The sequence below is a fragment of the Ichthyophthirius multifiliis genome (assembly GCF_000220395.1).
Source record: "Ichthyophthirius multifiliis unplaced genomic scaffold scaff_1120509250855, whole genome shotgun sequence".
NCBI classification, from domain to species: Eukaryota; Ciliophora; class Oligohymenophorea; order Hymenostomatida; genus Ichthyophthirius; species Ichthyophthirius multifiliis.
The window spans coordinates 51416-75498 of record NW_004086434.1 but is presented as its reverse complement, the minus strand read 5'-3'; the positions used below and the strand labels follow the sequence as shown (position 1 = coordinate 75498).

The 24083-nt window shown below is 17.2% G+C and overlaps 4 protein-coding genes across 4 annotated transcripts, besides 31 other annotated features; 1 reads left to right on the top strand and 3 right to left on the bottom strand. All coding sequences in view use genetic code 6, as the record gives it.

The window, feature by feature from the left end:
* Positions 1-797: 797 nt before the first annotated feature.
* Positions 798-831: a microsatellite.
* A 21-nt stretch (positions 832-852) lies between these two features.
* Positions 853-904: a microsatellite.
* Positions 905-1371: 467 nt separating this feature from the next.
* Positions 1372-1565: a microsatellite.
* Positions 1379-1565: a microsatellite.
* Positions 1380-1494: a microsatellite.
* Positions 1566-2654: 1089 nt separating the features above from the next.
* Positions 2655-2690: a microsatellite.
* Positions 2691-2847: 157 nt separating this feature from the next.
* Positions 2848-2890: a microsatellite.
* A 1424-nt stretch (positions 2891-4314) lies between these two features.
* Positions 4315-4353: a microsatellite.
* Positions 4354-6188: 1835 nt separating this feature from the next.
* Positions 6189-6240: a microsatellite.
* A 2194-nt stretch (positions 6241-8434) lies between these two features.
* Positions 8435-8473: a microsatellite.
* Positions 8474-10381: 1908 nt separating this feature from the next.
* Positions 10382-10437: a microsatellite.
* Positions 10382-10446: a microsatellite.
* Positions 10393-10441: a microsatellite.
* A 1292-nt stretch (positions 10447-11738) lies between the features above and the next one.
* Positions 11739-11781: a microsatellite.
* Positions 11782-11877: 96 nt separating this feature from the next.
* Positions 11878-11990: a microsatellite.
* Positions 11991-12444: 454 nt separating this feature from the next.
* On the top strand, positions 12445-13467 carry IMG5_102580 (hypothetical protein). Its single transcript, XM_004035196.1, has 2 exons — positions 12445-12978; positions 13028-13467. Exons 1-2 carry the CDS (start codon positions 12454-12456, stop codon positions 13385-13387), a joined length of 885 nt encoding a protein of 294 aa, XP_004035244.1. The 5' UTR covers positions 12445-12453; the 3' UTR covers positions 13388-13467.
* A 102-nt stretch (positions 13468-13569) lies between these two features.
* Positions 13570-13616: a microsatellite.
* Positions 13580-13629: a microsatellite.
* A 131-nt stretch (positions 13630-13760) lies between these two features.
* Positions 13761-13813: a microsatellite.
* Positions 13814-13824: 11 nt separating this feature from the next.
* IMG5_102570 (hypothetical protein) lies at positions 13825-16023 on the bottom strand (the record flags this gene model as incomplete). The annotated part of the gene is made up of 17 exons (XM_004035195.1): positions 13825-13910; positions 13968-14027; positions 14066-14151; positions 14202-14320; positions 14384-14528; positions 14585-14647; positions 14706-14862; positions 14908-14961; positions 15053-15094; positions 15144-15208; positions 15263-15419; positions 15464-15521; positions 15583-15601; positions 15665-15721; positions 15778-15833; positions 15881-15909; positions 15987-16023. The coding sequence occupies 17 exons, from the start codon at positions 16021-16023 to the stop codon at positions 13825-13827; spliced, it is 1290 nt and encodes a 429-aa protein (XP_004035243.1).
* Positions 14154-14183: a microsatellite.
* Positions 16024-16284: 261 nt separating the features above from the next.
* Positions 16285-16331: a microsatellite.
* Positions 16332-16450: 119 nt separating this feature from the next.
* Positions 16451-16506: a microsatellite.
* A 183-nt stretch (positions 16507-16689) lies between these two features.
* Positions 16690-16747: a microsatellite.
* Positions 16690-16752: a microsatellite.
* Positions 16705-16752: a microsatellite.
* A 230-nt stretch (positions 16753-16982) lies between these two features.
* IMG5_102560 (hypothetical protein) lies at positions 16983-18738 on the bottom strand (the record flags this gene model as incomplete). Its single annotated transcript, XM_004035194.1, has 7 exons — positions 18653-18738; positions 18507-18598; positions 18100-18446; positions 17908-18057; positions 17554-17854; positions 17360-17496; positions 16983-17312 (listed from the first exon to the last, which is right to left on the bottom strand). The coding sequence occupies exons 3-7, from the start codon at positions 18325-18327 to the stop codon at positions 16983-16985; spliced, it is 1146 nt and encodes a 381-aa protein (XP_004035242.1). The 5' UTR covers positions 18328-18446; positions 18507-18598; positions 18653-18738.
* Positions 18062-18097: a microsatellite.
* Positions 18739-20922: 2184 nt separating the features above from the next.
* Positions 20923-20970: a microsatellite.
* Positions 20971-21865: 895 nt separating this feature from the next.
* Positions 21866-21927: a microsatellite.
* A 50-nt stretch (positions 21928-21977) lies between these two features.
* Positions 21978-22043: a microsatellite.
* Positions 22044-22053: 10 nt separating this feature from the next.
* IMG5_102550 (hypothetical protein) lies at positions 22054-23896 on the bottom strand (the record flags this gene model as incomplete). The annotated part of the gene is made up of 7 exons (XM_004035193.1): positions 23796-23896; positions 23088-23753; positions 22986-23035; positions 22633-22888; positions 22400-22571; positions 22282-22352; positions 22054-22235 (listed from the first exon to the last, which is right to left on the bottom strand). Exons 2-7 carry the CDS (start codon positions 23623-23625, stop codon positions 22054-22056), a joined length of 1269 nt encoding a protein of 422 aa, XP_004035241.1. The 5' UTR covers positions 23626-23753; positions 23796-23896.
* Positions 23747-23792: a microsatellite.
* Positions 23851-23911: a microsatellite.
* Positions 23867-23911: a microsatellite.
* Positions 23912-24083: the final 172 nt, after the last annotated feature.

The window sequence follows — 24083 nt, the reverse complement described above, 5'->3', positions numbered from 1 at the left end:
GTTGAATTTTTTGAGATAAAACATTGGATACGTAAGTTAGGAGCCTTTACTTTTTTCGGGGACAGTAGAAGAAAACATTACTTATGGTTTAAAATAATCTTATACAATAGAAAATTTAGACTATGTATGTAAATTAGCTAATGCATATGAATTTATATATGATAATTAATAATTTCCTTTATAATATAAAAGTTTAGTAGGAGAATAAGGTACTAAATTATCCGGTGGATAAAAACAAAGAATTGCAATAGCAAGAGCATTAATTTTAAAACCAAAAATTTTGATATTTGACGAAGCGACTAGTGCTTTAGATGCAGAAAGTGAATTTTAAGTATAATAAGCAATTGATATGTTAATGAATTAATAAAAAGATATGACTATTATTATTATTGCACATAGACTTAGTACAGTGTCTAATTGTGAGAAGATTATTGTATTAAAAAATGGTTAAGTAGTAGAAATCGGAAATCATAAATCATTAATTGAACTAAATGGAATTTATAAGTAGTTAGTGGAAAGATAATTATAAAATATTACTGTTTGATACTTTTTTATTTATTTCATTATATTTTTTCTTAATCTTATTAGTGTTTTTATTATTTTTTTACTTAAAAAATAACAAATACCTTATTGTTGTTATTTTTTTATACCATTTTAAATATTAATTATTATGTGATCATATTTTAAAGAACTTATAAATAATATATTAATTTATAAAAAAAATATATATTTTTGTTGTATTTCTAAAATATTTGATTTCTTTATTATTATATTTTAAATATTTAATATTATTAATAAATTTTATATAAAATAATTTTAAAAAAAATAATTATAGAGATTATTTATATATATTTAAGATAAATAAAAAAAATTAAATAAATTAATAAATATTATTTAAATTAATTTAATTATTTATAACTTTTTTTATGTATAATTAAAAGAAAAATAAAAAAAATAATGCTATATATCAAAACAAAATAAAACAAAAAACTTACATACAAAATTAACGAATTAAAAAATAAATTCAATATAAATTAATTTAATCAAACATTTAATTAGAATTTGAACTACTTTTTGTAGAATACCCACATTCAGATTAAAATTCTTAAATGGACAATTAACTTATACAATCTTTTAATTATTCAAATAAACCTAGTGTATATAACATTTGCCTGAACTATGTATAATTAAGGTTTAATTATTTATTCTATATCTCAACTAATGCAATTTAAATGACCTAATAAATTCCGAAAGGCATTTTAGACTTTTGGATATCTTTAGTATTAATAAATCCATCTTTATTACTATCCAATTAATAAAAAACATATTAAATAAAATCTAAATTATAGGTTTATTTATTTTTAAAAATAATATTTTCATTATTATTATTATTAATATTATTATTATTATTTTTAATTATATTGTTACTACTTTTATTAATATTGTTATTATTATTTATTATGTTTTTATTATCATTATTTATATTTTTATTATCATTTTTTTTAATTGAATTAATTTAATTTTTATTATCATTTTTTTTATTATTATTATTCTTTTTATTATTAATTGAAATATTATTTTTATAGAGTTAAATGTTTTTTATTTAATCATTTATTTTTGTTTAATTTTTTTCTTTTAAAATATTTTACCATAATTCATAAGATTTTTATGCTTCACTTTTATTTCCATAATCAATATTTTTTCTTCTTTTTTATAGATTATATTCTTCTAACTTTTATGTTTTTTCGAATTTCTATTCTTATTATTCTTCTTAATCTTACAAATTTTTTATATTTTAATCTTTTTTATCTAAATTCATATTTTTACTTTCATTAAAACTACTTTAAATTTAATCTTTTGATTATTATAAATCATAATTTTCATCCATAACAGAAGTAATATTCGAAATATTAATAAAATATGTATTTTATTCATTTTAATTTTCAATTATTTCTTCCGTTTCAATTTTTTCTTCTTTTAAATAATTATTTTCTTCAATAGCATATTACCCGAAACTCGGTTAATAAATTCTATTTTACACTTTTTTTAAAAAAATCTAATCGTTATTTTTATAAAAACAAGTTTCTTATTCTTTTACTTAAATTGGAAATTTCGGTGATTCATTATGTGTTTTTATCCTTTTTTGTTAGTTTTTTTATCTAATTCTTATTAAATATTTTGAATAATATATTCTTTACATTCATCATCTAAATTATGTTCATAACAAAATTAATCAGCTAAATATTGAATATCATCACCATCTTTGACTATTATTTTATCATATTAGCCATTACATATTTCTAATGTTATTATTGCTAAGGTTTTTCGATATTTATTTGGCTATTTTTGGATAATACTTTCATTAATTTACTAAAGATTAGTTCTTGAATTTAAAGAATCATATATTTTTTCTGTTGTTAATAAATAACTCATTTATTATATTTTAAAATTAATTAATAAAAAAATAAATAAAAAATTAAAATAATAAAAATATTTTTATTGATTATATTTCATAAAAATTTGAATATTTATAATATTTTTTTAAACGTATTAAATTAAAATATAATAATTATTAAATAATATTTAAAATATTATATTATGAAAATATTTTAATTAACTAATTTTATAATATAAAATATTAAAAAATAATTTATATTTTAAAAATAAAAAATTTATAAAAAAAAAAAATTAATTTTAAAATTCATTATTTATAATATATTATGAAAAATATAAATAAAGACCTTATGTTAAAAAAAAAAAAATTATATTAAAAAAAGTATTATAAATTAATATTTTATAAAAAAAATAATATAATAATGTAAAAAACAAGAATAATAAAAATTAAATTATAAATATATATATATAAATATATATATATATATATATATATTTTATATTTTGTGTATTTTTTTTAATAATTCAAAATCTTAATTATTTATATTAAATATACTTTTAATTATTTTTTAACAATCAAACTTTTTAATAATATTATAAATAATTATATAATTTTTTGTTTTTCACATATTTCTTTAAGATTATATTTTAATTTCATTTTCTTTCTAAAAATATTTTCTATTGTAATGCCAAAAATCTTCATCTTTATCAATTTATTAATCATCATTATCTGTGTCTTTTTATTCATTTTTTTATTAATAATTTTTCTATTTCTTTTTACTATCAAATCCATATTTTATTTCATTATCAAATACCAAAGCTTAACTCTACATACCTATTAAATTAGACCTAGTATTTTTTATTTTTTAATTTTCTATTTATTTTTCATCTTGTAATTCTTCTTCTTCTTCTTTAATTTCATTTAAAGAATTAATTTCGAAATCATTATTATTTTATTGTTTTTTTTTTTCATATTGATTATTTTAGTTATTTTCTTTTTATTCCTTTTTTGAATTATTTTATATTTAAATCTTTTCAATTGAAGGTTACATTTCCTAATTATATTCTTCGTTTTAATCTCCAATAATAATTCTCTATTAAGTAGTTTTTTATTAACTTACTCTTATATTATTATCACTTTAAATATTAAGTTTACTTAAAATTGTTTTATATTATTATTCTAAATTAGTTAATTTACGTTCCAATTATTTATTTTCTTTTAAAGTTTTTTATATTTTATACTCCGATTAGACTTTGTGAAGAATCTTATTAGTTTTCTTTTTTCGAAAATTAAAATTGAATTTTTTTTTATTTAATTATATTTTCTTATAATATTTCGATATTATTTTTTTTTAATTCTTCTACATTCAATTTTACTACTTTTATTGTTTATTTATCGATATTATTAATTTATTATTATTACTTTTTTTCAATATTTTAATCGTATAATTTTATAAAGGTTAGCATTATTCCAAAAAAAAATATTATGCAAATAAAAGTTAATTAAACATATCCCAAATTATTTATTTATTAAAATAATTTTTCTTATTTTATTACATCTGATTTCAAATTATTAATATATCTTTCTAAAACCGAAATAATGAAAAAAATACCAAAGAAAAAGCATTTCCCTAAATCAAAAAATATCTATATTTAATTCAATTTTTTTTACTTATTAAAAATAAGAGCAAAAAGAAATAAAAAGTAACCAATTTAGATAAATAAAAGTAAATTAATGAGCAAAATAGGTTCAGAATAGACAAATATTAATAAAGAAATATACAAAATATATAAAAGCAATTAGAAATTATTTGTGTTTTTCTTAAAAACATATTTGAGCTTTTTATTTAAATTCTTTTTGTTTTCAAAAATTCTATATTATAAATTATCAGAAAAGATTTTATAAATAAATAAAGAAATATAAAAAATCACAAAAATAGATAAAAAATAACTAAAATATTCTGAGAAGAAAATATTTTCATAACTCCTTAATTATAAAATAGAAGCAAAAAATAAAGGCAAAATAAAAATTTTTTGAATATTAAAAAATATAGTTTTAAATTAAAAAATTTAATTTTTTTAAATTATTAATCTTAATCTATTTAAACAAAATCTTCCTTTTAATCAGTTTTTACTTTTTAAAATGCAATTATGGTACCAGGCTTTATTTTATTTCTTTGTTTTTTAATTTTTTATTTAATTAATTCAAAAATAATCAATAAAACTATCATAAAAACATAAAAAATACCATTTTCAAAAAACAATGAATTCAAATTTCCTCTTTCTTTAAATCTTTTTAAATCTATACCATTATTTATAAACTAATAATTTTTTTAAAATATATTCTCTTTTAAAATATAGTTTTCGTTTCCTTAAAAATATGCATTTAAAGGGACATTATTAATTAAAAAGTCTTAAAAAGGATAAAAATTAAAAATACTAAAAGCTTATAAAAAAACTTCCAGATTTTCTAAAAACCCAATATTTAAAAAAACAGTAAAATAAACAATTTATCCAAACTAAACTATATCTATAAACCGATCACTAAAAATTGAAAAAAAAGCAATATACATCCAAAAATACTTATTATAATATTTATTTTGTATCTATAATCTTTCAAATTTTACAACTAATTTAAAAAATTAGAAAAAAAAAAAATAGTATATTTTTTTATACTTAATAATTAGCTGGTATAGTATAAGTATAAATAACTTAATTTAAATGCGAAGAAATATTATTTAATTTAGAATCATAAATAACATAATTTTTATTAATTTAGACTTAAAGATTGATTTCGAAAACTTTTTATTCTAATTCTAATTGAATTTAAAATTTATTTTATTTAATTTACAAAACATTATATTAGAACTAAATCTAATCCGAAACAATAATGTAAAACGCCTCATTTATTGAATTTTTGTCCTAAATAAAAAAAACATCTTAAGAGAAAATAAAATAAAAAACATTTCTTAAATTAGCATCTTTTACTAAAACCCCATAAACCAAATTTTCACAACTTAAATGCTAAAATTATTATATATGACATTTTTCACACTAACCATTCATACTATTTTCCCAAAACCCACTAAGACATTTCTCTTAACACATTTAATTTTACAAAAAAAAACCTTTAGAGCATTCTAGGCATGAATTATTTAAACTTCCAAAGCATTTTTTACATTTAATATCACATTTTTGGCATTAATTATTTATTCCAAAAAAGCCTTCAGGACATTCTAATATACAAACATTCTAAACAGAATCTAAAAACGTAAAACTTTGACATTCCAAACAATTATTTTAACTAATACATTTAGTACAAAACTAAGGACAAGGTTCACATTTTTCATAATTTTAAAAAAAACTATCAGGACATAAAACTAGACAAGTATTTTCCCAAAAAAAATATCCTTCAATACAAGAAATACACGTAAATTAATTTGAACATTAATTACATGGAAAAGGGCATTTTTTACATTAATTTTCTTCGAAAAATTCATTTGGAGCACAATTTGTGAATTCTAAACAATTAGAAGAATCGTCTTTACATTTTTTACATTTATAATGACAATGTTTGCATTCTTTGTTTTATATAAAAGTATTTATTGGGCACTAAATTAAACATTAATTTTAATAAAGGTATGTTTAAGAATTGCATGTGCAGTCTTATTAATTGCTTATTTAAATAGAATTTTAAGTACATTAGCATTGATTTTATAAAATTTATAGAAGTCCTTTGCATTTTTTACATATTTATTTATTATAACATTATATGCAGTTTTATGGACATTCTTTTTTTTTTATTTATTTATTAAATTATATTTATTTTTTTATTTTATTTTTTTAACATTAACATAAATCATTTATTCCATCATCAAAATAATAATTTGGACAAACACATAATCCATTTTATTTATTTCTATTTCCTCTACAAATAGAACAAAATATTTAATTTCCTTAATACACACAACCACTATTATTAGAACATTAAAAAGGACATTCTTTTTTTAAAATAAAAAAATATAATATTAATATATATCAAAAATAATATATACTTTAGCAAATGTTATTTTCATCTTAATAATATCCAAATTAACATGCACATAATCTTTTAAAATTTAATTAATAAGGAAACTCGCATACTTCGCATTAACTTTCATTTAAATAAATTTTACAAAAAGGTATTTAATTAAAACATAAAAAATTTCCTTAATCCAAGTTATAACCATCATTACATTAAATACATTTATCCTAAACTTAATTAATGCAAAATTATATTTTCTAATAACACTAATTATTATACAACAAGTAATTATTTATACACTATACGCATTATTTCTATTCATATTTTTAGCAAAAAATAACAGTTTTAAAACAAAACAGCCCTTAATTCTAAAATCCTTATTAACATTAAAAACATTCGTTCTAATTTTTATAAATAGCACAATACTCAATTGTATTAAAACATAAATTTTTATTTAAATTTAATTAAAAACCAGATATACACTCTAAACATATTTATGTATTTTCAATTGAATAATTTTTACAATTTAAAATTTGCAAAATACAAAGACTCTTTTAAATATTTGCATAGACAAACCCATTTAAACACTAAGAACAAGTATTTTAACTTTCATACAAAATGCAATTTTTTATACTATTAAAACACATAGAAAGATCTTTTTATAAAAAAAATTAATCTTCACAAGAATTACAAGTACTTTCAGTTTGGTAAATTTTGCAATTTTAAATAGTATTATTAAAACATTTAGAATTATTAAAATTCAAAGAAAAATTCAATTTACATTGCTTACACGAAAACTCATTTATATACAAAATGCAATTAGGAATTTAATTAAAACAACTATTTTAATTTTCATTTAAAAAAAAATCATATTTACAATATTCACATATACTATTATTAACTTTGTACTTCTCACAATTTGGGATTGAGTTTAAACATTATTTTAAATCTGAACTCAAACCATAATTTAAGCCACATTTTTGACATTATTAAGGATTATTAGTTTCATAAATTTCACAATTCGGAACATAATTTGAGCAGAAAGTGCCTTATTAATCATATCCGAAATCTTATATACACTTGAGGCATTTTTAAGTATTTTAAATGCATTAAAGTTATTCACAGTTTTAAATTCTTATATCTTGACAAGAGGAAGAAGCATTTTATATTTAATATCCGCATTAACATTCTAAACATAAAAATTAATTTTAATAAATCTTACAATTTTTTATTGTATTAAAACAGTTAGTTTATTCAACATCCAAAAAATATAAATTTGATTCATCACACGCTAAACATTTATTAGAAACTCCTTAATAATAAAGAGTACAATAAGGAATCGTATTAATGCATTAATTTTGATTAAAAACTCCAAAAGGCGAAATACATTTAGAACAAAATTATTGGTCTTTATATAGAATACAATTTGTTATTGAATTCAAACAAAAATCATTATTTATTGTTAAATAATAATTAGATTAACATTAATTACAAGTATTCGGATTTTATTAATTGTAAGTTTTGCAGTTTTATATTTGTTAATATGTTGAAACAAAAAAGTGGAGATAAAATATACATAAAGTAATTTACATAATTTTAATTTAAATTTACTTGTTTATAACTTATTTTATAAATTTAGATTAAAAAGCATTATTTGAATATATATAATAATATTTAATCTCATTTAAATTATTTTTTTATTTATATATTTTTGAAAGTATATATTAAACTATTATACTTCGTTTAGGTTTTTTATAACTATTTAAAAATTTTAATGCTTTTTTATTTTCAATTATAAAAAGAACAAAAAATATTTATTAAATATATTAATAAATAAAAATATTTTAAATGAAAAGAAAATATATATTATATTTAATTTATTTTGATAATTATAAATAAATAAAAAAAAAATATATATTATAAAAAAAATTATTAAAATAATTCAAAGTTTTATAAATAAAATACGATTTTTGCATACATAATACTTATAATTTAATTTATGTAATATTTGTTATTATTTTTTTATGAATTTTTCTATATTTTTTTATGAATTTTATTGTTTTTAATCAAATAAGCATTAGTTGTTATTTTACTAAATTAAAGTTTTAATTTATTAATCAAAAGATTTTATAGTAATTTATATTATATTGTATTTTTAAAGAACTTATATAATTTTTTAAATTAATGCCAAAAAAAAATATTTTTAATTAAAATAAATATAAATATTTATTTTTATTTAAAGAAAAAAAAATATTATTTGCAATTTATAACATTATATAAGTTTATCAAGTTTTATATATAAAGATATATATAAAACTTGAAAAACATAAAAAATTGAAGATTTTACTTATTAAATACTTAAATTTTTATAAAGAAAAAAACATGAAACTTATTATAAATTTTAAAATTATATATAAAAAATATATATGTGTTTATATATATTTATTCTGTGTATCTGCATTAATATTTAAAGCAAGATTAATTTTTTTATATAATATCGAATATTTTTTCATGTTTATATATTTTTAATAAGTGTGTAACCATAATTTCAAAACTTTCTTATATTTTAAAGTTTTTTTTAGTTTTCTACTAAAATTACTAAAATAAAATGACTTAAATAAGCAGTTGCTTTGAAACAAAAAAACAGATATTTCTTGTTCTTAATAAAACTTTTAATAATAGTAGTTATAGCAGCCCACTTTATAGCAATAATATGACATTGAAATTTATATTTAAAGGAAGTTCTTAAATACAATTTAAAATAAAAAATTAGAAAGTAATTATCTTAGTATTTTACTTTTTTACTTGAAAATCAAAAAAAGCAATTGTAAAATGTATTGAATTATCCAGCATGTAAAAAGTTAAAAAAGATAATTTTATTGAAGTCATATAGTAAAACTCAGAATATAATTTCGAAAATTTGTGTATTTTAAATGATTAATTAAAAGATGATAATATAAATATTTAGTCATAAAAACATTATATAAAAATTGGAACTGAAATATATATTATAGAGATATACTTATATATATTAAATTAAAATAAATACTGCAGATAAACTCATAATTATATGTGTAGAACAAACAATAAGACATTTTAAAAATAATTACGGTATATTAAAAAAAAAATATTATGTAAGACTAGAATAAGTAAATTCAATAAAGGCATTATTCTTAATTATATATATTCCTTTAGTTTGCTAAAAACTTAAAATTAATTTAATTTAAATGATTTATATAGGTTTGGTATAAAAAGAAAAAAAGAAAAAGTATTTATAATTTTAATAAAATAGTAAAGGAAGTTTTTCTTATTTAAAAAATAATTTATAAGTGATAAGAATGAAAAAAAATGAATTTGCAAAAATTTTAAATTAGCCTAATTCCATTTTATGAAGTAATATAAATGAATAAAAATAATTAATTAGAAATTCTAAAAAAAAGCCATTTTTTCTAAAAATGTACACACAAAAATTAAAACATAAATCAGTCTTATAATAATTTTCTTAATTTTATCCATAAAAAAATACGCGAAAAAAATTCTACTTTTATATCTTTTTATAATGATAATTAATAATTTCTTTTGATAATAATATATTAGTTAAAGGCTATATCTCATTCCATAAGAAAAATTAAAAATAAAAAAAAAAAAAAAATGAAGTGATGTGATGTTTGGTAAGAATTCACCAAAACAAAACAAAAGATATAATTGTAATTGTATGGATTATATTAATAATAATTTAAACTAAATAAAGAATAATATTAATAAAAAAAAATTATATTAGAAATATTATATTTATAAATAAAATAGATATATTTAAAACTTAATATTATAAAAAGAGAATGGGATATAAAATTAACCAAAAAATATATAGATGATTTTAAAAAAAAAAAAATATTTTAATATAATTGTAATTATATAATATATAAAAAATAATAAATATTATATAATTTAGTTTTAAATTAATTATATTATTTTTTATATTTATATTTATATTTTTATTTATATTTATATTTATATTTATATATATTATTATTCTATATAAATCAATATCTATTTCTTTTAATATTTTTTTTACTATCATTAAGTTTTTTGAATAGATACTCTATAATAATATTTGAATCTATTAATTTTAAATAAGATAAAGAATAAAAAGCTGATTAAGGTTTAATTCCATTTTTTCTTTTTTTCCAAAAAACTTCAAATCTACAATTTTTTAAATCTTTATCATTTTCATTTTCAATTTCAATTTTTTCTATATTGTCTGTTTTGAAATTTCCTAAAGTAATTTCTTCTAAATCTTCTAAACTTCTTTTCTATTTGACAAAACATTTTTATTATATTTCCTACTTTAATTTTACATTATCATATAATTTTTAAGTTTCTAATAAATTAATTTTTTCATTTAATTTATTAATTTCTTAATGTTTTTGAAAATAAGGGTATTAGTTATAATTTTTTTTTATTTAACTAGATATATTTTTAGAATCATAGTATATTTCTTTTCTTATAAACTATATTTCATTACCTTCATTTTCATTCGAATTATTTTTTTATTATTCATTAAGCATTTTTTCATCAAATAATTTAACTTCTTCCTTTAAAACTCGTAAATCTTCCAAAGGAATCCATATGAGTTATTGTAAATCTTTTTTTTAATTTATAATAAAGGTTTATAATTTGTATATTTAAAAATTATATTATTTTTACCTTTTAGTTTAATTAGATACATTTATTCTTTTTCTACTTCTTTTTTATCTACAATTTTCTCAAATATATATTCTTTTTCATCATTATCATCTATTTCTTCTTTAATATTTTTTATAACACTTTTTTTATTCTTATCGTACTGACAAATAAATAAATTTCTATTCTTTTAATTTTAGTTTTAGTTTTCAAATTGATAGTCTTATTAAATTTATTTACCTTATTATTATTCTTGGTATTTATTGTTGTTATCGTTTTATTTTATTGTTAAGCTCTTAATCTTTTTAAATTATTTTTTAGCTTATTTTTTTTCATATTTTTTTATAAGGCTTTGAACATTATAGAGATTTTCTTAAGGTTCCCATGTGCTTTCATCAATTCCATAATCTTATTTTTTATTATTTAATAAAAAAATAAAATATTTACATTCCCATTTTATTAAATATTCATATTTTTTAGTTTCAGGGTTTATACGAGAGTCAAGTATTTTTTCAACCGAATATTATTAATTATTTTAGTCTTCACATTTTTCTCTGCTTTGTTTAGTAGATTAATATTAATTGTTTAAGGAATATCTTAATGACATTTTATTTAAATTATAAATCGTTATTGTTTTTTAATATTCTAATTTAATTAAGTTAATAATTTTAAATTAATTATCGGTATATTTTTAAATATAAATAACATTCTATTTTTTGATTTTTTATTTTATTAGAAAAATAATAATAAAAGAAATATTAAAAACAATAATTTAATAAATAAATAAATATTTTTAGAAAAATAAAAAAATATATATAAAATTTATAGATTATATTAAATAAATATAATAATATTATGAATAATAAAGATAATATAATATAATATAGATAAAAAATATAATACATAATAATAAAATTAAAATTAAAATAAATTATTCGATAAAGAAATAATAATAAATAATTAAAAAAATACATATTAATTATATTTTATAAATAAAAATAGAAAATATTTTAAAACATTAATAATTTTATAAAATTAAATATATTTATGTTTTTATAAATCAATTAAAATAATTTTAATATAAATTCAACAAATATGGTTTGTAAATTTCCTATCTAACGTATTTAAATTTATCAAAAATATTTTATTTAATAAAAAATTAATTATAAACAATTGTTTTAAATATAATATAATATAATAAGGAAAAAAAATAAAATAATTAAAACCATATATAAAAGAAATATAGATATCATCAATTTAAATTTGACCATAAATACAAAGAAAAATATATTTAAATATCTTAATAATAATAATAATTTAAAAAAAAAATTAAAAAAAAAAAAGCATAAAAAATGATTATAAATAAACTTATATTAATATCCCTTTTCCTTACTTTTGCATTAACTTTTACCCCTCCTCAACCTCTCCAAGGCAACATTTTACGTTGTGTCGGCGAAATAGGTAACGCTGTCGAAGATATAACAAAATTAATAACCTCTTGTATGTCTAAATAAGTCTCAAGCATAATAACCGATATCGGAAAAGTAGCAGGCCGCCTCTAGCCTTTAATGAAAGAATGCTCAAATGCTAATTGCTTAACTGATGCATTAAAAAGATGTGAAGAAGCAGAATAAAAAAAATGTGAACCTTACGGAGCTATTGCCTATCCTAAATGTCCTGAAGGTCAATATAATGTAGGATGTTGTTTATGTGCATAATTATGCCCTCAAGGATTTACTGACTAAGGACTTTTTTGCGCAAAAGCAGCTCCTTATGGACGTGGGGCTGGTTATGCTTGGAAATTCGGAGATTCATTCAATCTAAATAATGCATTATAAAGATGTGAAAAAGATAATTCTTAATATGGTTGTGAAAAAGTATTTTTATTTTTATTTTTTTATATATATATAATTAATATAAAAAAAGAGTGGGCTTCTAATATATCCTAAATGCAAACCTGGTTTCCATCCTGTTGGTTGCTGTATTTGCTCACCTGATTGTCCTGAAGGATACACAGATATTGGAGTTTCTTGCTAAAAACCAATTGCTACTTATGGAAGAGGAGCTGGCTATCCGATGTTTTATGAAGATTGTGCTGATGAAGATACTACCAAAAAGTTAAGAAAATAGAACGACTCTAATTTAAATTGTGATTAATTAAATTAAAGTATGATTTAGCTAAGCTAGGATTTTTTATAAAACTAATTACACGCTTCTAAGATTGTAGAAATTTCTATTAAATTAAGCTAAAGCATGTCAGGTTTTGAATCTAAATGTAATGTTTGAGAATATTATTTATTATTATAATTAATATTTTTATATGGTTTATATGCTATTTTTTTTTACCATCAATATTTTATTTCTTTAATAATTAAATTTATTTTTCAAAAAAATAATTTATATAAAAATAAAATTAAAATATAAATAATTATTTAATCAATATAAAAATATTATAAATTTTAAATTTTTTTTCTTTATAATATATATTTTATTTATAAAAAATATTTTATATTATTTAAAAAAATATAAATAAATTATATATATTCTAAGTTAAGTAAAATAATATATAATTACATTAATAATAAAAAAAAATATAATTAAAATAAAAAAATATAAAAAACAATTTATAATAAATATTAATAATTTATAAAAATGTATGTTTATAAATAATACTTATTATATTTTTTTTAAAAAAAATATTATATTATTTTTCTCTATTATTTTCAAGGCATATATGATCTTGGATTACTATTCATCATAAATTTTGGAACATCACCAACAGTATTTGGAATATTATAACTTCCAGGTCCTTTTATTATTATTTTTTTATTTAAAATTTAAATAAAAAACATATTTATTTAAAAACCTGGTTCATCATTTCCTCTTTATAAATCTCTTTAACCTGATCCGAATCCCCATTTAGGTCCTATTTTGATTTTAATATTTTTATTAAAAAGTAAATACCATAAGGTAGGCCTTTAAAATTATAATATCCAGGTCCTGGGCTATCTTTTGATTAATATAGTTAAGGTCTAAGGGAAGTACCGATTCTTAAAAAATAAAAAATAAAAAATAAAAAATATTTAAATAAAAAAATCACTTTGCTGATCCAGGTCTTTCCTTCACGAAATAGTCAGTTGGTTAATAAGATCCTGGTCCTGGAACTTTTTATTTTTCTCTTTCAATAGCATCTATACCTTAAACTCCTTTAAAAGAAAGCTATTATATTTTTTTATATTAAATATATAAATGGAATTTAAAAAAATAAGTTTATAAAAATACTTTTGGGCCTTCAGCTGTTTTTGGGCGAACTTCATATGATCCAGGTCCAGGATTTTCCTAGCATTAATTAAGAGGTTTTCTAGTATCAGTTCCTAATCCATAATGAGGTGAAGAAATTCTATTTGCCTCAATTCTTGGAGAATAGCTATTTAATATTAATTCAATTTTTTTGTAAAAAGAAAAATAAAAATATTATTCTACGCTCCTGGTCCTGGCGTTTTACCAAATTATTAATCAATTGAGTCCCTTGTTTAAGTTCCTATCCTAAAATTTTTATATTTAAGTATATACATATTTTTTTTTTTAATAATATTAATATTACTTAAATGCTGGCTATTTTAATTTATTTTTATTTTAAGGATTATAGGTTCCAGGTCCTGGAACTTTAGCTGCTTCATTTTAAGCAATGTTTCCTCTTCTTGAGATCATTGTTACTCCCTTATTTAAATCAATAGCTGACTTTAGTTCATATTGTCCAGCTTTTATTTATTTTTTCAATCAATTTTATATTTTTAAATATATACGTCCTGGAGTATATTTTGATTAATAAAGTCCGTTTCTTTAACTAGTGCCGAAACCTAAATTATGAATATTAAAAATAAATAATTTTATTTTAAAGGAAGAATAAATTTTATTTTTATTTATTTCTGAATTTTTATTTTTAAATACCATAAAGTGGTGATGCTGATTAAGGTCTTACATTTGTATAATCTTTTTTTTTATTTTAAAAATAATAATATTAAATCAATTTTAAATTTACTTCCTGGTCCTGGTCCAAGATTATTAGTTGATTAATTAAGAGTTCCTCTTTGTGATTTAGGAAATCTTTTATTATTAAAAAGTATTTTTTTTTTGCTTATTTTATTTTTTAAATTTAACTTCATTGAAGGTACTCCTAAAACTGTTGATTTATGATTATATGCTCCGGGTCCAGGTTAAAACCTACCATCTAAATGGTTATATTTCATTCCCATACTATATTAAGGAGGGCTTTGACAACTACTTTTATTTGGATTATAAGTTCCTGGACCAGGTACTTTTTTTATATTGTTATTTTATTTTTAAAATAATTTAATTTACCAAAAGTAGATTTTTCAGCTCTTTATTCTCTACCTATTGAAAATTTTGCTCCTATATTCTATTTATAATTTTAAGATAAATATATTCATAAAAAATATAAATATTTTTTTTTTAAATACTTTTGAAGAAATCAAGTATCTATATTATCAATTTTTTTTTTTTTTTTTAATTATAAAATAAATATATTATTTGAATTTTTACGATCCAGGACCAGGATTTTAAGTTGCCCTAAAACCAGATCTATTCGATGTGCCAAATCTAGAAATTTTATAATTATATTTTTATATAGTATTATTTAATATAATAATATTAACTTCCAATTAGGAGGAATTACTTTCTATTTCTTTTCTACTGTATATGCTCCTGGACCCTTTTTAAAAATTAATATTTCAAAAATAAATTAATAAACATATATACAGGAACAAATTAGGAGCCGTTTAAGTTACCTTTTTTATTTTAATTAATTAAATTATTGTTATTGAAATATATAACTATTTTTATATATTGTTTTCAAAATTATTACCTCTTTTTGCTAAACCGATTGACCAAGCACTAACCATTTTATGTATTTTTATTTATTAGTTAATATAAATATATAATATATGTGTATAAATTGTTATTTAAATTAAAAAAAAATATTTAAATTTTATTTTTTATAAATTAAAAAATAGAAAAATATAAAAAAATATATGAATATTAAATATTATTGTATAAAAAGATTTAAATAATTTAAGGTCGTGATTTATTTTATGAAACTTAATAAAATATATAATAAATTAAAATTTATAATATATTTTATATAATAATAATAATTTAAAATAATTATTAAAAAAATAAATATTATATTATAAAAAAAACAAGTTATTATTGTCAATTTAATTATTCTTAAATATTTTTTGTTAAATAAAATTTAGTATTTGTTTAAATTTTTACTTATAATTTATATTTTCAACTTTTTTATTATAAAAAATTAATAAAAGTTAAAAAATAAGAAAAAATTGAGAATAATATAAAAAAAAATTGAGAATAATATAAAAAAAAATATGTAAAAGAATGTAATAATAATTTTCAATTATAATAAAGTTGAATAAAATATATAATAATATTAAATTAAGTAATATTAAAAAAAATTTTTTTTACTTTTTTCTATTATTTTGAGAAACTATAATATATATTAATTAGTAGTAGATACCCTTTAGCAAACAAATTTTGGCTTTAATTACTTATTTAATATTTGAATTTTTTAATTATTTATAATTTTAATATTTATTATTTTTAAATATTATAATAGAATTAACAAATGATATAACTATTAATTTCATAAATTTATTTATAAATGATTTTTTTTAATTAAATTATTAAAAAAATTAAAAAGATAAAAAATTAAATACATATATATTATTATATATTTTTATTAAAATATATATTTATATTATTTATTTATTTTTCTTAATAACTATACGCTTATTTTGTTTAAAATATTAATTTTTTTAAAAAAAAAATAAAAAAAACTAAATCATCATTATTATTTTTTTTCAGGTAAATAAGCTTTTATTTCTTCTTTTAAATTTTAAGCTGCTGAAGCTGTTAATGCTTTCATTTTTTATAATTCTAATTTATTACAATTATGTATAGTATGTCCTAATCCACTACAATAACTACATCCTCCAGTGAAAGTATCCTATGCTAAATGATTAAGAAATTGTGGAATTGCTTGTTTAGCTTCAATAAGAAGCATTTTTAAATCACTTAAAATATTCTCATCTTATAATTTATTCACAAAAGTAGTAGATCTTCCTGTTTTTCCTAATCTTCCAGTTCTACCTATTCTATGTACATAGCTTTCAATCTTATTTTTTTGTTATAATTAAAAAATAAAAATAAATATATCAATACATCTTTAGGCATATCAAAATTAATAACATGTTAAACATTTGGAAAATCAAGTCCTTTAGCACCTATATCAGTAGCAATAAGAACGTCTTTTTTTCCTGTTTAAAAATCTTTCATAGCTTTAGTTCTTTCTTCTTATTCTATATACAATATTTATTATTTTAATGTTTTTATTTTTTATTTTTTTAAATAAATACTTTTTTGTCCATGTAGGGCTGTAACATCTATTCCTTTTAATAAAAAATATTCATGAATATCGTCTACATCTTAAACTTTATCACAAAAAATAAGAACTGGGGGAGCTGTTTTTTGTAAACATTTAATTAAATGTTAAAGCTTTTCTTCTTGCTTTACATACTCTACTTCTTATATTACATTATAATTCACAGAACCAGCTCTTCCTACATTTATTATTATGGGATTAATTAATGCTTATTTCGCAAAATCTTATACTTTTTTGGGCATTGTAGACGAAAACAAAAGAGTTTATCTTGCGCCCTATATATCTTAATTAAATTAATATAAAAATTAAAATATATATATATTATTACGGGTATATGTTCAATCAAATTTCTTACTTCTTTCTCAAAAATCATATCTAGAAGTCTATCAGCCTCATCCAAAACTACAAATCTGCAAATATTCATGTTAAATTTTCCTTTATCTACCATATCAGACATTCTACCTGGAGTTCCGATAAGCTAATTTTTTTTTTTTTTAGTTTTTTTTTTTTTTTTTTTTACAAAATGAATTCCATGTCGAGCTTCTTAAATTTATTAATTCATATCCATTCCTCCTATACTTAATAATACTCGAAGTTCAGGATAGCCGGCTTCATTTAATTTTTTAGAATAATATAAGGCAAATTCATATGTTTATATTGCTAATTCGTGCTTAATATTTTTTTTTTTTATTTAATTATTTTTATTAATTTACTGAAGGTAATATTATTAATGCTAATGGACCTTCATTTCTCATTATTGGCATGTTCAATTCTTATTCTATTGCCATTATTAAAGCTGGAAGTAAAAATACTAATGTTTTTCCTTAGCCTGTAGGTGCAATACCTATCATATCTCTTGCTAATAATCTTTTTTTTAAAAAAAAAAAATATAAAAATTAATACATATATATGTATATATTTTTATACACTGTTGGTAAACCTACTATCTATATAGGAGTTGGCTTTTTAATTTTTTTATCTTTTAAAATTGATAATATTTTTGATGGAAGTTTCATTTACTTTTTTTATATTTTTAATTAAAAAAATAGTAATATATATAATAAATTATGTACTTCAAAAGTTTAAATTGGAGGAGGAACATTAATTCCTTCGAACATAATTTTATATTTTCGAAGTATTTTTTAAGATTCGTATTCGCTTTAATTAAGAAATTCAGAAGGAATTCTCCAACTTTTAATTTATTTGTATTATTTAAAATAAAAAAAAATTATTTAAATAAAATATGCAAAATTTAATTTTACGTTGGCTTTACTATTTTTTTATTTAATCTTTTTTTCTATTAAACCACTCAAAGCTGTGTTTTTTACTACTGTCATAAAATTCAAATTATCTATTTCTTATTCTTTATTTTCTTCAACATTTTTTTTCTAATCTATGGATTTATAAATATTTAAAAATATTTTTTGATCAATTTTTATTGTTTTTTAAAAATACCTTTCTAATTATTACTATGTTAACCTTATTTAATCTCTTGTGCTGTTTCTAATAAAGATTTTTTATTTTATTATTATAAATCCTTTAATGTAACTTTAGAAAGTTACGATTATTATTATTATTATTATTATAATTGCATTTTTTTTTTTGGTATTTATTTATTGAATTATTTTGTTTTACCTTTTATAAAGATTTTTTTTAAAAATAAAAAAAATTGTAAAAAAAATTATAAGAAATATATATGTATTTCTTAAGTTGAAATTTTTCAAATTAGTCTATCTATATTAGATCTTAAAAATACTAATTGAAAATTTATATTAAAATTTAATAGGCATTTAATATATATTTTAAAATAAAACTGAAATAAAAATTATAACTTATTAAAATTATAATTTTTATCAATATTTTAGATGATTTTTGTTAATTATTAACATTTTTTTTTAATATTTTTTTGTGAATTTTAATACTTTTTTCTTTATTAAAAATAATAATAAAATTTTAATAATAATTTCAAACAAAATATTTAATTTAAAAATTAAAAAAATAATAATATTTTACATAAATACTTAAAGAAAATAAGCAAAAATCAAAAAAAAATGATAGATTATAAATAACTATATGAATCTGAAAAACAAAGTACAGAAATTTTAAAATAAGAATTAAAATCTTAAAAAGGTAAAAATCAATTATTATATAAAAAACATTATAATAAATTAATTATTATAAAATAAAAAAGAAAAAGCATAAGAAATTGAAGATCTTTTAGAAAAAGAGCTTGAAGTAACTTAATAGCTTTTGGAAAAAAGTGAAAAAGCAAACGAATCTTTAGAAAATAAGATAGACTTTTTAACTGAGAAAATATAAAAACTAGAATCTGCAAATAAAAAAGAAAGACAAAAACAAGTTTAATTAGAAAACGAAAATGCTTATTTTGAATAACAAAATAGGTAAAACAACTTAAATAAATAAAAATAAAATAAAAAAAGAGGTTTGGAATAATTAAATAATGATTTGGAATAAAAAATAGATTCTACATTAGAATAGTTAGCTTTAATTTAAACTGATTTAGAAGAAAATAAAGCCTGTCATTAAGAAGATATAGAAAGTATAGAAAGATTAAAATAATAAATTAAAGGTAAAAAATATTATTTATTATATATTTCTAAATATTTTTTAAATAAAATATATAAAGAAATGGAAAATGAATTGTTTGTATAATAATTTAAAAATAAAAAATATTAAGAAAATAATAATAAAAATAATTAAAGTGAATAAAATTATAATAATATTTCTGCAGTTTCTACTTCTTCTTCTCAACTAAATAATAATTTATCGGAAATTTCAATTATTAAGGCTTAGCTAAATAATTATGTTATTGATTCTAATAATAATAGTTTAGAAAAATAAAATTTTAGAGGAAGAAAGTATATAAATTTTAATATAAAAAATGCAGATAGAAAATAGTAAACGTAAAAAAATAATTAATGAAAAATTCAAAAATATCTTTAATAAAAATATTAATAAACTAAAAATGACAAATATTGGATTCGGAAAAAGTCTCAATTTAGTTGGAACTCTAATTAAAGGTTTAGATGAAAATATGCTTAAAATTAAATAAAATAAGCTTCTAATGAATTAAAAAAGAGATTAAATATGAAAAATTATTTTCTAATGTAAAAAAAACATGATTTACTTATTAATTTTATCTTTCTTTTAGATTATATTAAAATATATACATATATATAAATTTATATATAAATATTCAAAGTTTTTTATTTATCTGTATAAAAAAAATACTTTTTATATATAATAAAATAGGTATTTATTTTATTTTAAAAATTTTATTTAAATAAAAATTATAATTTTAATATATATAAATAGTTTTATTTTAATTAAAATATAATAATAAAATGAAATTAATAAATATATAATTAATTTTTTTTTAAAATAAAAAAATAATATAATAATATATTTAATTAATAAAGTTTAAAAAATAAATAAGTTCATTTAAAACTTATTTTATAATAAAGCAATTAAATTAATTGAATAACTAATATATTTTTTTAAAAAAAAGCTATGGATTAATTTAATAAAATAAAAAAGAAATACAATTTGAAATAAAAATTCATTTAATTTTAAGAAAGTGAAATTCTTTCAATAAATTAATTAAATTTAAAAAAGTTTTAACTACAAAATAATAAAAAATTTATTTAAATGATAATTTGTCACTTTTATAAAAAAAAACCAAAATAATAATAAAATTCTTTTAATTAACAAAAGAATAACACTTCTGATATAAATTTTACTCTCAGCAAGTAAGAACATTTGAATTAAGAAAATAATTAAAATCTATAAGAGTTGAAAATAAAGTAAAGTGATATAAAAAAATATATGTTTGATAATAAAGATTTATTATATTAATAAAATTACTTTTAATAATATTAAAACATATTTTAATATAAATTCATAAAAAATTTTTGTAAAATTTAAATATGTTAATAATAACTTAAAAAAATAAAAAGTAAATTAATGAAAATATCTAACATTTTTAGTAAATAAAATATAAATCAAACACATTATATATTCATGTATATTTAGTTTTTTCTTATTAAAATTAATATAAAAAATTACTTTACATATAAACATTTAAATTATTATTTTATCTTATCACTTTAATAAATATTTAAATTATATTAGATAATTAAAAAATTTAAATAAAAATATATATTTATATTCATCAAAATATTATAAATATAATTTTATTTAATATAATTTAAAATAATAATATTTAAATACTATAAGAATTAATTTTTTTCTTAAATAATTTAAAAATATTTTTTTTTATTATTAACATTATATATATTTTTTTTTTAAATAAAATTTTATTATATTTAAAATATATAATATATTCAAATCTTTAAAAATTAAATTTCCTATATAAATATAAATTATTTTATATTATTGTAAACTATATTATATATATATTTGATATATTATTTTCTATTATTTTATATTTAAATCACTCCTTAACATGATTAAGATACCATTTAGTTGTAAACTCATCACATTCTAATAAATGGAATGAATATCCGTTTATAATTATATCTTTTCCTACAATTAAATCTGTTGGTAAAAAGAACTCAGAATTATTTTAAACATTTTTATATTTCTTTCTTTCCAAAAACTTGCCATCAGGTATACCTTTTTTTTTAATAACATAAATAAATATTAAATAATTTAAAAGTACCTGAGTTTCTTACACAAGGTTCATAAATTTATAAAGATTCATCATTTAAATAATAAGTAATAATAAATCGTCTAAAAAATAAAAAAATATATTTTAATAAAACAATTATAATAATAACCTATCAATATCTTCAGGTTTATTAGTATTAAATTTAGCAACAAATCTGAGGTTTATCTAATTATCAACCCATTTAAAAAAGTCTTTTTTGGGTGGTTTAGGAATTAATCTATAAACATAACCTAATGAATCTTCTTCGTCCCCAAATCCATTATAAGGAGGTATTTCTCTTTCTAAAATTAAATTTTTAAAAAATATTTTTTTATAAATAGAAAGTATTAAAAAATAAATTACAGGCTAATTCTTTGTAATGTTATTCATAACCATGTCCTAAAGGAAAATCTATATTTAATTTTTCTTTATAGTAATTCTATGTATAAGGATCACATCCATTAACTTAGAATTTTCTACCAAAAACATCAACAAATTAACCAAAAGTAATATCTTAAGGTTTAGTAAATTCTTCAGCATAAGTTTATCCTGGTTAATTCAAAGCAAATTTTTTAGGCAATTTTATCTTCTGAGCATTAATGGGAAAGGGTCTCTTCCACTATTAGAATAGTTAATTTCTCTAATTTCAATAGTATCATCAGCAAGGAATAATGCATAATATAAGGAATATCTGAAAAAACATAATACTTTAACACTTTTCTATCATTTTCTAAAAATTATTTAGCTGAAGGCACTTTTCCACCACCTAATTAATATAAAAAAACATAATATTTTTATTTTTTTAAATTAAAAAAAACCTAATTTATGTTCCATAAAATCTTTCATCATTTAATCTTTAATTGGAATGTATTTAGCAAGTGTTTTTTTTTCCCAATTATCAGAATCAGCCTATTCAGATTATCCTTAAGGAATTCCTAAATTTTCATAGAACTCTCTAGTGTATACATCACAGTCATAAAAATGAAACATTTTTCCGAATAATTCTAAATCATTTCCAATTCTCAAATCATATAAATTAATATGAGTTCCACTTCCGTCTACCCTTAGAATTTTTTGTCTTTTCAAAAATGCACCTTGAGGAATTCCAGAATTCATTAATTTAGGCTCATTTACTTATATAGAATCATCTTCTAAATAATAATATACAATCACTTTTCTAATTCTGTAATTTTCCAAGTTTGTTTCTACACATATTTCTTTAAAATAAGCTTTGAATTGCAAAGTATGTCTATCCATTTTTACGAATGAAGGTTAGTATAATTCCACAATGTCGGCAGGCACGTTTTTTGGTCTGTATGAGTCATGTGTAGTTGACATATAGTCTGGATGGAACATTCCTTTTTAATCAGGATAATTTTAAGGCTTTTAGCGGGGTAAAGGATAGTTTTATGGAGGGATGTTTTAGGTAAAATTTCGCGATTATATTCTTATTTAGCTGCACTTTTTCTTTTGAATGTTTTTTCCTTTTTTATTTATTTATTTTTATCTTCTTTTTTTTATTTTACATCTATTGGATATGTAGGAATATATCCTGGGAGTTTAGGAAAACTTGATGCCATATTTTTTTTATTATTGTTTTTTTTTTATTTTATTTTATTTTATTTTCTTTTTTTTTATTTTTGAAGTATATATGAAACTGAAGAAAAAAAGTAAATAATAAAATAAATATATTTTTAAAAAAATTAATTTTTTATTAATTACTAATAATAAAAAAAAACATTATTTATTAATTTTATTTTAATCAAAATTAACTTTGTACGCATATAAATCTAAAAAAAATAAACAATTTTTTT